The 13013-nt window shown below is 33.7% G+C and overlaps 1 protein-coding gene across 1 annotated transcript; it reads right to left on the reverse strand.

Annotated features, from left to right (window-relative positions):
- Nucleotides 1–3952: 3952 nt before the first annotated feature.
- LOC133179204 (uncharacterized) lies at nt 3953–5535 on the reverse strand. The gene is made up of 5 exons (XM_061313997.1): nt 5490–5535; nt 4692–4929; nt 4443–4543; nt 4073–4207; nt 3953–3963 (listed from the first exon to the last, which is right to left on the reverse strand). The coding sequence occupies exons 1-5, from the start codon at nt 5533–5535 to the stop codon at nt 3953–3955; spliced, it is 531 nt and encodes a 176-aa protein (XP_061169981.1).
- Between the last annotated feature and the right edge of the window lie 7478 nt (nt 5536–13013).

Genomic DNA, 13013 nt, shown 5'->3' on the forward strand with positions numbered 1-13013 from the left:
TATGGCCCTGGTTCAGGGGTTCTGGTGTTAGGGCAAGGCTGTATTGATTATATAGTGAAATTGCATTAATTCTTTGAAAATCTTCTTCTCTGCTCCTAAGTATCATTTAAACAAAGTAATTGCATGGTTATGATAAGCAAGGATGCCTCTTCCAAAATTTTGAAATTCATGGCCCCAGGATTTGGGGTTCTGGTGAAAGGAGGGGTGGGGGATTCTATTGATGATATAGTGAAGAAGCTAAAATTCTTTGAATATATTCTTTCTGCTCTTGGGTACTAAGCCAAGAAGTTATAAGTGTATACTTATGATGACCAAGAGTGCTTCTTCTAAAAATATGAGTTTAATGGCCCCTAGGTCAGGGATTCTAGTGGTAGGGCGGGCTCTAATAATTATATAGTGAAAATACATTAATTCTTTGAAAATCTTCTCCTCTGCTCCTGAGTATTAAGCCGATAAAGTAAGTACATAGTTATGATGAGGAAGGGTGCCTCTTCCAAAATTGTAAATTTCATGCCACTTTTTCAGGGGTTGTTGTGTTAGGGCGGGGTTCTTTTGATTACAAATGAAAATGTGTTATTTTCTTGAAAATCTCTTATGCTCCTAGTTGTTATTTAAAAAAGTAATTGCAAGATTATGATAATCAAGGATGCCTCTTCCAAAATTATAAATTCATGGTCCCAGGATTGGGGGTTCTGGTGAAAGGAGGGGTGCTCTATTGATTATATAGTGAAAAAGCATAATTTCTTTGAAAATATTCTTTTCTGCTCCTGGTTAAAAAGCAAAGAAACAATATGTGTATAGTTATGATGAACAAGAGTATTTCTTCCAGAATTGTGAGTTTCATGACACCTGGATCAGATGTTTTGGTCTAAGGATGGGCTCTATTGATAATATAGTGAAAATGCACATATTCTGTTAAATAATCCTGTCTGCTCCTTAGTGTTGAGCAGATAAATAAAGTTCAAAGTTATGATGAACAAGGGTGCTTCTTACAAACTTTTTAAAACTTGTGGTCCCAGGGTCAGGAGTTTTGGTGGTGGGTGGGGGTCTATTGATAATATGGTGAAAATGTGTTAATTCTTTGAAAATCTTCAACTAAGTGCATAGATATGATGATAAGGGTACCCCTTCCAAATTAGTGAAATTCATGACCCTGGGTCATGGGGTTTGGTGTTAGGGTAGAGCTGTGTTGAATTTGTGGTGAAAATGCATTATTTCTTTAAAAATCTCCTCTGCTCCTTGGCATATCGAAGTCAAACAGAGTAAAAGTTTTCATAAGCAAGAATATTTTTACCAGATTTTTGAACATCTGAACCATTTAGTAAAGTGTTTGGGTCCTGTATTAATTTGCATTCTACTGAAAGAAGTTATCCCCCTTTGCCATTCACTTTTGATAATCATCACTGTAAATAATGTATTTAAAAAGTTAATAGAATAAGAGAATTATGCAAGAAATTTTTATATATTGTATAATACAAAAAGTACTTTCATAGTTTTGTTGATCAGATAGACTTGCAAATAATAGATAAATAAAATGGGATATAAATAACTTATCTTATTAAATGTACTTCAAAGACCAAAAGAGGCAAATGTGAGAGGTTACAATATGGGGTTAAAAATAGTACAGAAGCACTAATAGTTTGTTAATAATCTGCATGGTGTTAGTGATAAATGGGGACAGATTAGAACTTTATTTATGAATTGTGACACGATTGCGGTGTTTTTCTTTGAAAATTGCTGTTCTGTATTAGCAATATACAGAACGGAAATACAAGTGGACGGAGCTACTTTCCGTTCTGTATTAGTCCTGTATACTGCCTTGTATTAGCCAACTGTTCTGTATCTAAAATACGGCACACGGTCTAAAAATAAATCTGATTCGATTTATCAAAAGTACGTACAAATAGTAAATGCTGATTTTTTTTTTCCTATTATAAATTTGAAGAAATATTTCCTTAGGAATGTAAAATGACAAAATTTCTCAATCACGTTTTAAACAATTATTCCACACAGAATCTACACGTTATTTCGATTCAAACGAAAAGGAAAATTCGCAATTATGGAAAACATCCTATGTTGGAGAAATTCCTGAAAACCTGTTTGCTTTCCCTGCTTTTTGTGTCCCCCTCAAAATAGTATAGCCAATGGGTTCGCGGATGCAGCATACATTACGTGAAATTCGCACTCCTCCTCCCCCCATTTTCTACTCTTCTTGTGCAAACTCAATCAAGTCCATTTTTCAGGGTTTTTTTTTTTTAAATTTCATCTTAAATCCTTATCGCTGACGACTGCCGTACATCTCTTTCACTTCGTTTTTAATGTCACATTTCAATAAGAAAATAAAAATCCGTAACATCAAAGTCCATCGAAAAACTGTCTGTATCGCCTGTATGTGTATCTATAGTTAACTGAGATTTTAAGACCCCTGAAATAAATTCGGATCAATCTCCATCTACAACAAGGTTAAATCGTCCACCTTATCAATTAAGACTGACTCCGAATCTATTACGTCTACCCCGTTGTCAAAACTAACCTGACTAAATCTTACGTTGTCCGTGGAAATATATATACTGCGGATGTATACTCCCCGTCTGTATCATAGATACAAATTTTGGGGTGGAGACTCGTGCTACGCACTCGTCCATCCCCAAATTTGTATCTTTGATACAGTACCTGTCTCGTTCTCTAAATAAATCTTGTTACGGAATACTAGACTTATCATTTTGTTGATCCTTATCATCCTATTTCTCTTTCTATTGGGCAACAAACCTTCATCTATTAGTTTATTTTATACTTCCATTGATCCTCTGAATTCTTGTATTATACTCAGGTGACCGTTAAGGCCTTGGGCCTTTTGTTTAATTTATCGAGAGGATGGTTGTATTAAGTGCAGAAAAAACGTATGCTTTGATGTTACTGAAATTGAAAAATTCGGTGATTTTAAATTTTCTAAAGGTTTTTTGGAGTGTTTGAGAATCCCTATCCGATAAACATCACTTCTAGAATATTCTTTAGCACAGTACTTCTGAAGTTTCTCCTTTACAGCAGTTAATATTTTTGTAAGGAGTACAGATAGAGTGTTGAAAGATCATTTGCTGACCTGGTTATTTATCTTTGTAAGGATTTTTATGAAGATTAGGAATCCAGAATTTGTACATGTAGGGTAGATCAAACTATTGGTTGACTGGAATGTTAAAAGTATTAAAGACTGAAATCTGATTTTGAAAAATTTCATCCTTAGAAAGTCAACTTTGAGTATTTTAAGTTAAATTTCCAGACGTAGAATCAAAACCAAGTTCTTATAAAATAGTTATGATAATGAGTCTTACAAACAAAAACGATATTGTTACAAGCTTTGTCTGTTGGTACCATAACATTAAATATTATATATACATATATTTCTAAAACGCTTTATCAATTCTTACAAAGTGTTCTGGTCTTTCCCTTCATATTTAGCCCAACGTCTGACATAATCAAATTTGCTAATTCACCCTAGAGCTTTAAAAATGACATTCATTATCAGTGAAAGAGTCCTACACAAACAAATATAATCGAACTTTATTTCTTGTCCATTTATTTTCATTTATACGTACTTGTATGTATTAAGCAAATAAACAATAATATTTACTTATTTTAGAAAAATATACATATCTGAATATGTATTGCATGCGCCAAATTGCTAAAAATACCGAAAGTAAATATTTCATTTATAGGTATCAAACAATATTTTTGAATTTGATATACGAGTTATCGAATTCGAAAAAAAAATTCAGTTTTTGATTAGTTACAACATATGTAGTCTGTTATAACATATTTGTTGAATTCTTTCAAACAGATTTTTATTTTTGAAGTTTGTCATGGATTTAGTCAAAATATTAAATCTGTGGAGAACAAAGACTGTACATAACAATTTGCCGCTGAGTAGGTATGCTGATCCCATGGAATGAATGACCTAACTGCATGCTGAAAAGAAAATAGTACAAATTTTGGATTAGAGGGAACATCCAGTAAACGATTGATTTTCATTTGAATTTAAGATATCTTGTTTTTTTTAGAAATTGAAGGAACTCACTATTTTTCCTGATGGTACGAGATTCGACCACTCCCGCATTACATAGGGCGACCGTAGCTTTAGAGTCTCCATTAGCGTCCTTATCTCCCTTTAATAAAACAAACACTCTTTGGTTTCCTGCGTTCATCTCTTTGCCTGAACAAATACACAAAATATTTCTTAAAACCAAACCAAGTAAAACCAAACTTAAATTATTTTATTTTTTACAATCCGGAAGACAGGCCACTATGAGAGGGAGATGAACATACATACTGTTTTCATCAGCATCTACATGTGAATATTTGGTGCGTTGCTAAAAATAACATGTCAGCGTTTAATTCAATTAAGAAAACGGTTTTAATCCTATTTTTTGGATTGACCTTACACTTACCGCTGTTAAATGTTATCTTGTAGGAACAATTGCTCAGTTTCTTGTATTTCATACAACGGTAAACGACGAAGTCCAGTCCGTAAATTTTTACTGGAGAAGAACTACAGAAGAAGCAAACAAGAGAGGACGCTTTTATGATCTTTTATTATCCTTTGACAAAGATCTAAAACGTTGACTTGCATTTAAGTTCAAATTCGATTATCTTTATAGTGGCGATTTGCTATGATTTTTTTCTTTGTGTGTACCTACGCCAGTAAAATTTGGTCAGTGTCTTCATCCACACAAGTCCAGCTATTGACACTCCTGCCAAATAAGGTCACGTCCCAACCAGTAACTCCCGAGGACTTGAAATCCACTCCTTTGTTTGTGCTCGAGTCTGTCCAATCACCGGTCAGGTCTGACGGGAAAGATGTACAGGCCAAACCTAAAGTTATATTCAAAATACCGTGACACACATGCAAAAAATTTGCAGAAAGGAATTGGCTTACTTACTTACAAAGGCATTAGAGGAGGGTGTTACTTAATTCTACGCCTATTCCTATGCTAGTTCGGCCGCATGCATCCCCCAGGCCTTCTGTTTTATTAAAGATTCAATTATGTATTGTATGGCAAACATGCAAGACCTAAAATTAAAATGGAACTAGACCAAACAGTGGCAAAGTAAAATGTGAAAATTAAAGGTTTAATTGTTACATGGTTCATATAATCAATGAACTAAAAATATTAAGTGTCCAGTTGTCGTACATTGCGAACACCTTTGAGAGACATTGACATACTTCAGCTGTTAGTACTATACACGTGTTAACATATGTCGATCCTCTACAAAAATTTAGAATTTTTCAATTTAAATTTGTATCATATACAAATTTAAATTGAAGAATTCTAAATTTTTGTACAGGACACTTAATTACTTTTCTTAGTATGATTAAAGGGGGGGGGGGGGGGTAGAAGGAGTTATATTTAATAAACTTATCATTAAGAAAAACAGAAAAATTAACCAATTTGACATTAACAATAGTTATACCAGTAGATTTTATATATACTCACATGTAGTAACAAATGGCAAGAGAAGGAAGAGTGAACGCTGTTTCATCTTTGTCCTCCTGTTAAAAAAAATGTAACCTCCGTTTTAAAATGGTATACAAATACTTCAAAAATCTAATAGAGTTTTAAGATTAAACCTTAGCGAGTTAAAAAGTTGAAAACTCACTTGTAATGAAATATACAACCAAGCCTTTTCAAACGTGTATTGCCTTGTTTGTTTCGATTTTACATGTAACTTGCAGGATTTAGCAAGACTCAATTACCTGTATATAGTATTAGGAAAACGATTAAAGGACCACATAATGCGGATTAAGTATTCTTTGGATATATTGTTCCAGGTCGTAAACCTTTTGAAATCTCCTTGTGGATGTTTACATGTTATTGTAAATATGCAGTGTCAAAAACTCTCTAAGATTACAAAATAATGTAAGAACCTGTTCAGAATTCGCTTTAGATTTTCCAACCATATACATCTTTCATTTTAATCGTGGGAAGCTGATCAATGTCTGGAAAATGCTTAATTTTTAGTACACACAACACTGTAATTTAAACATTGTTAAACCTTTGCATATTTTTGTAAACGATAAATATCAGATGTTTAAAATATTTAATTCCTTAAGCACAAGACTCCAGGATATAAAAGAACTACAGAGATTGAGAAACAAACAGAATGGAGTTATCGTGGGTGGTCCTAAATCAGTGGGGTACCTAAATCGGTGGCATCTCCTTTTGAACTGGTGATTTTATTATATTGGGAGATCTGACTTTATCAATATATGAATAATATTAGATAACACTGTAGCTTATAGTACGTGACATAAAAGTAAAAAAATACCTTAGAAAAAACATTAAGATACAATAGTGATTCATTCACTTCGAAATATACTCAATTTTTGTAAGGTAAAAAAAAAAAAGAAATTACCAATTAAATTTGAATTTGTTGAGAGTATGCAATCAAAAACAAAATCTAAACAAAAAGTTAACATCTGTACATAAAAATTAAGCATCTTTTATCTGATAATCAAAGAAATTTAATGTTTTGGGGGACTCCAAAAAGTTCATGTCTCTTATATGATCTTTGTACAATTAGATAGTAAATAAATTTAACATGAATACATAATTAAACTGTAAAATATTTTAAGTCAGCTGGAAAAGGTTAAAAAGAGAACTGTTTTCACCGTAATCAGGATTTTTGCCCAAAGTTGGTGTTGTCATGTGAGCTTAGTTTAGCTGTATGAAGAGGGTAATCGACAATTATTAGTGATGGTATAGAACAGAGGATCAACTGTACAAAGGTAAATGGTCCAAGATTTCTCTACGATATTAAAATATTGATAAAATTGTGGACCACCAAATAACACTTCGCGCCATGAAACGGGTTTAGTTTATCACAGGATGTCATCTTTCTCCTGAGTTTACGCAATACTAGTACTACATGTATATTGAATTTCAATCTTGACAACACATATGCAACCGCTCCATTCAATCTATTCCTCTTTTGTAGATGACCATCACCTTATTTTGGAAGTTGTTAAAGTAATCCACCAAATTATTCCAGATCAATATCAAAATGATTTTATTCATTTTGTATATTTTTAAATAATTTTTTCCTCATGCAGATGGCAGCATTTTTACAGAAACCTTCTCTACAAGGCTAATGTGATATTTTAATTTAATGTACTGGATTTTCAGGCGCAAATTTATAGTACTTCAAATAAAGCACCGTACTATCTGCTATATTTCTTCCTCTTTCTTGTTACACAACAGAATGGATTCCAATACCACATAACATCCTAGGGTAAAGGACATTCAGATTTGTTCATATGAAGGGTCACACTCTCTTTCAAGAGGAGATACAATAATTAAGAAATCTGAGATAAAGTTTTATATTGGAATACAACAATTATGTCAAACAGGACGCCCATCATCTACATTTCACTTTGTTTAAAAATCACTTAATAAGTTCACAACAGATTTATAAATGATGCAGAAAGACTTTTTATATAACAGATTCAGCTTCAAACTTAATACAGCATATTCAATCGTAAATATAGCTCAGAGATGATTCATGTAAATTTTACTATTTATTAGTACTTAAGGAGGGATTCTTCTCTTATTTTACTCATATTTCTTGTATTTAAAAATTAATGAAATTTTCATAGATTCAAGAAGACAATATCACTAAGTGATGGTATCAATTAAATTAAATTTGACCGTTTTATTTTAGAAACAAGGTCAGGTCAAGGTAATTATCTTTTTCCGTGACATCTATACTTATAAATTAATAAATTTTGCAAAAAAAAACTCCGAAACGGGTGCACCAGAGTTCTTACTCCTCGAAGAATACACACGATACAAGATGATGTCCGTAAACTATATTTAGATTTCACTTGCATTGTAAGTATCGTACATTAAATTAAAAGTCTACTTTTATTTTCTATAAACAGCCATGAAATAGCAAAAACGTGAGTACGGTGGCGTTTCCGGTTGGCGGATCTAAGTTACTGGCAATTTTTAATGAAACTGACAACAAGCAATCGTTTATTTATTTCATTAAACGTCATTACTGAATTATTCAATCAAAACTTGTTTTAAATGATATAAAAGAAATAAATTGTGATAACCGATTAAAAAGGAAAATGTGCAAATTATTTTCGTCATTCACCGATCGTAATATTGAAGGAAGCTTCTAGAACATCATATAGTATCGAGCCCGATGTTAAAAAGAAAAACGAGGCGATTATAGCTGCTTTAACATAAAAAAAAGCTTTTGTGTGAATGGTCATTGAAATAATGACAAATCATTGATAACACTGAAAGTTGTGAATATATTTATATATCGAAAGACTATTACATATATGTAGTAGGTTTTCCTAATAAATTTATCGGTAAAATTTGTATATATATTCCTCACTGAGAGCATCGTGGCAACGAACCCGAAGTACAATTTGTACTTCGTAATAAACTTGCTTACATGAAAAGAGAATATTAATGAATAGGGCATTATTCAAATACAATTATGCTGTAAAATTTTGTGCTTTAATCAATACATTTCAGTTTTTTTCTGAAAACAGTCTTTTGTATCAAATACTAGGCCTATTCCAGTGACGGATCCAGGAATCTTGAAAGGGGGGGGGGCGTTTGGGGTTGGGTTAGGGGCCCAAAGACACACCAAAAAATAATTGATTTATTAAATTTTGTGTATATTTTGGACACAAAACGGGAGGGGGGCTGGACCCCCTCTCTAAATTCGCCAGTGTATTCATAGGGCGTTATATAAAAGCTAATTTTTACACAGGTACTTGGGCCTTGGATTATAAATATGTATGTACCTTATTGATATGTATAAAAAAAGAGGTAAGGTACAGTTTTTACATACCAATAAGCTACATACATATCTATAAACCAAGACCCAAGTACCTGTGAATTTTTAACCCCCCCCCCCCCAAAAAAAAATCTTTTTCTCAGTAAAACGTGCATATTCACTGCTTTTATTCTTGACGGAAATGAATAAGAGCATCTGAAGTACAATATCCGTAACATAGTATATACAATATCCATAACATAGTATATAACACTTAAACAGGTTTCACAATAAACGTCAATTAATGATATTGTTTTTTAAGTTTTACAAGGGGGGGGGGGGGGGAGTTGGGTTTTAGAGACGTACTTCTACTTCATGCAGGATTTTGAACAAAGTATTTCTTCCTGCTATAAGCCTGTAGGAGAAACTACAATATATATATTATTAGATTTTTTCTTTCGGTAGTGGTATAAATTCAATTCCCCGCGCTTGCGCGGGATTCCATCTAGTTTAGAGTAAAAATTCACTGTTGCTAATCATGTGATGTCTACTTCTATTTTGAAAGATAAAATGTTTTTCTTTTTGCACAAAAGATGTTACCATATCGGGTCTATCAGATGATTCTCCAAAATTAATTGGCATTATTTATCTTAAATAGATATTGGCTAATCCAGATTTCCTCTGTTTTTCTTAATTTTTAGGATGTATTAGTTATTTTCATATACTTCTTATATCTAAATATTTCTTATTTTTACATATGGTAAAATAGTCATATAAATATACAAAACGATACAAAACCAAAACGCTTTGACCATTTAGTAAGAGAGAAAAACACTTTTTACTGAATTTTCGCTCAAATCTGTTGTAAGGTTGGAGACTTTCAAAAGCTAACAAGATTGTAGTTTGTTTAGAAAATCATTTTTAGTTGCTATGTTTTAAAACTTTAGGGCATTATTTATAATTTTACTTACATATCAAAATTTCTTCAAGTCTTTAATTGTTTAAAAAAAATAAACAACATGTAATGTTCTGTAAGTGATTTTGATTTGCAGAAAAGGAGATATTTTCATACGCCGCAGTTGCGCCAAAAATATAGTCCCTTATGGATTTCAAACTCAGTTTACCATTTCTATTTAAAATTGTACAATTATGATGAGTAAAGAAAAATATGATCTTTTAAATACATTACAGCTAAGTTTATAAGACATACAAGCAAATATACATGGAATTTTTCGTCTAGTCAGAAACCAGACAAGAATCCCTCCTTAAGCAATATTTTTCGAACAATCTTTTCTGTCCAATGCTACGTAATCCAGTTAGTTTGTCTTGTTTGTATAGAAGTTTCCCAATTGCTATGATCATTAACACTGACAACATATTTTGCTACACAAAAGGTAGTATGCTTACTTATCAAATGGTCAAAGTCAATTCATAAAGGAAGAAAAAGGTTTTTGCAGGAACAGCAAAGCCATCATTTGCAAGCCTTTTCAGGTAGCATACAAATCATAATGCTGGTCACCAGGGGTAGTGTGGAACCAAAATAGAGTCAAAGTTTTACAAGGAACATTCTCAAGTTGTCACGAATAATTTTTTCTCAAGTTATGGATCACTGGGTTGGCATTTGGCTAAAATTCAAATGCTAACATCATAAATTTTACATGATGCAAGTATACTTGAAAATATATTCAGAAATACAGTAGAATTATGCATCTTAGTTTAGTCTACTTGTGCACCAAGTCCGATTAAATTGAAATAAAACTATAAAATAAAGAAGGAAAGTTTTAAAAGTAAATGTGTATTTTGTAAGAATTTCTATTTTTAGTAACCCGCTTAACATTGTTCATTAAAATCAAAATCCGATACACAATATTATGTAAACTTAGTTTATTCTACTTGTGTACAATTTTGTTTTAAATGGTGTAGTGTATAATGTTCTATTGAGAAACTGTCCGAGGAGTGGCATTATGAATGAATTTCACAATTTTTTTTTTAGTAACAATGGCAGCATCTTTTGTCGAAATCTAAAATCAAGATATAGAATTATGCTTCGTTCTTTTGAGTCAAAGGCTGAAAGAGCTGATGCAAAGGCTATTTTTTGTGGTGTAAGTAAACTTTTGAAGGTGTGTCATATCTTAAGCACCCCTTGTCTAATTTCGTCGAATTTTTCGGAGTATTCTCGGGCTTAGGGCTTTCAGTCATTCATACTAAAGTAGGCATATAACCCTTAAACAAAGAGAGTAATGAGGAAAATAAAACAAAAGTAATGGCTAATAAGAAAAAATCTTCTCAAAAATCACTGCCTATTAGAGATGCATCATTTTTTGTTCCCCGCTTGAGATGTATCATTTTTGTTCCCCACTTTCACTGAAAGTGGGGTATATCCATTTTGGTCTGTCTGTCCATCCGTCCGTCTAGCTGTATGTCTGGCTGACAATCTGTCTACATGTAACACTCTCGTTTCCAAACGATAACTCAAGAAGCCTTTCAGCTCCTGCTAAGAACTTTAATTAAGAGCAGGCGCGGCATGCGAGATTCCAGATGAAGATTATCTTCATTGGGAATTCGAGAGTATGACGACAATTAGAAAAATCCGAAAGGACCCTAATGACCTGAAAGAAACGCAGATGCCATTCATAAAAACACGTAAGCCACCACCAAGATCAGATGTTGGAACGAAAGAACAATATTCCAAATTGGGAAAACAGCTAACATCGTAAGAGAGTTTAAAAGATACAAGTTGGACAAAATGGGACTGAGTGAAGTAAGGTGGACAGACTTCGGTGAATTATAGACAACCTCTGGAGAGACCATCTTGTACTCGAGAGCTGAGGAACATCATAGAGGAGTAGGGCTTATACTTAGCAGGAAAATTCGACAAAGCTTGATGGAATGGAATCCTGTTAATGATAGAATCATCAGCGCACGCTTTCTCCCCCGCTTTGCTAAGCTAACAGTAATACAACAAACGAAGCAGATGAAGCGAATAAGGACACGTACCTTCCACGAACGGTAACAAAAATGCCAAAGCATGATATACTGATGGTAATGGGCAATGCGAATGCAGAAGTTGGAAAGTCAAGTGAGGGAAAGAGTCACGAGACAAGAGGGCACTGGGACTATGAATGAAAACGGCATGAAGTTAGCTGAAATGTGTGCTTTAAACAACTTAGTCATCTGCGGAACCCTCTTTAAGCACCTTAACATACACAAGCTTACATGGGAATCTCCAAATGGAAGAGGTAGGAACCAAATTGATCATCTTATGCTGAATGGCTATAGTGTCCGGATAGGGCCATTTGCAAAAGCTCAACAGCGCGTTCAGAAAAACATGCCATCACGCTAACACAATTATACAAAACACGTCATCGCGCTTATACACAACACGCCGTCGCGCTAACACGCTTTCAAACAAGACGATGTTGTGCTAACACAACTTTACACAACACGCCGTCGCGCTAACGCAACTTTACACAACACGCTGTCGCGCTGTCACACAACTCGCTAACACAATTTTGTGATAGCTCGACTGCGAGTTGTGTGTTAGCGCGACGGCGTGTTGTGTGTTAGCGCGACGGCTTGTGTTGCGAACTTGTGTTAGCGTGACGGCGTGTTGTTCAATGATGTGTTAGCGCGATTGCGTGTAGTGTGTAAGCGCGACGGCGTGTTTTTTTCTGAACGCGCTGTTGAGTTTTTGCAAATGGTCCTATCCGGACTCCATAAATGGCAGATACAGGAAGTCTGTATGAGAGGTAAGGGTTATGTGTGGTGCAGATGCCAAATACAGATCATTATCTAATATTGGCTAAGGTAAAGGCGTAGCTCTGCAGAAACTCAAAGCCAAAAGAAAGCAAAAGAAGATGTATGATGTCAGCAAGCTGAAAGATCCAAGAATACTATGCAAAGGATTCCAGCTTGGAATAAGAAATAGGTTTCAGCAGCTGTTTGAGTAGGAAAACACAGTCAACGAAAAATGGACCCTTGTGAAAGAGGTATATAATGAAACAGCAGAAAAGATCTTGGACCAGAAGAAAAGGAAACTCAAAAACTGGCTTACTCCAGAAACATATAGAGCCATAGATGAAAGAGGAAAACTAAAAGAAGAAGTAGGTAGATTAAATTCGGAGAGAATAAGGGAAATCAAGAGAGAAGAATATAGGACAAAAGACAAAGATGTTAAAAGAAGAGCAAGAGCTGATAAAAGGAAAAATCTGGAGAATATAGCA

This window comes from Saccostrea echinata, unplaced genomic scaffold, assembly GCF_033153115.1.
Source record: "Saccostrea echinata isolate AGI-Se365-2 ecotype Australia unplaced genomic scaffold, CSIRO_AGI_Sech_v1 ptg000004l, whole genome shotgun sequence".
NCBI classification, from domain to species: Eukaryota; Metazoa; Mollusca; class Bivalvia; order Ostreida; family Ostreidae; genus Saccostrea; species Saccostrea echinata.

Coding starts and splice junctions, on each gene's coding strand:
- LOC133179204 (XM_061313997.1), bottom strand. CDS start 5,535: ATGAAACAGCGTTCACTCTTCCTTCTCTTGCCATTTGTTACTACAT. Junction 4,930..5,489: donor CTTGCCATTTGTTACTACAT/GTGAGTATATAT, acceptor TTTGTAAGTAAG/TAAGCCAATTCCTTTCTGCA. Junction 4,208..4,442: donor CAAGATAACATTTAACAGCG/GTAAGTGTAAGG, acceptor GTATTTGTTCAG/GCAAAGAGATGAACGCAGGA.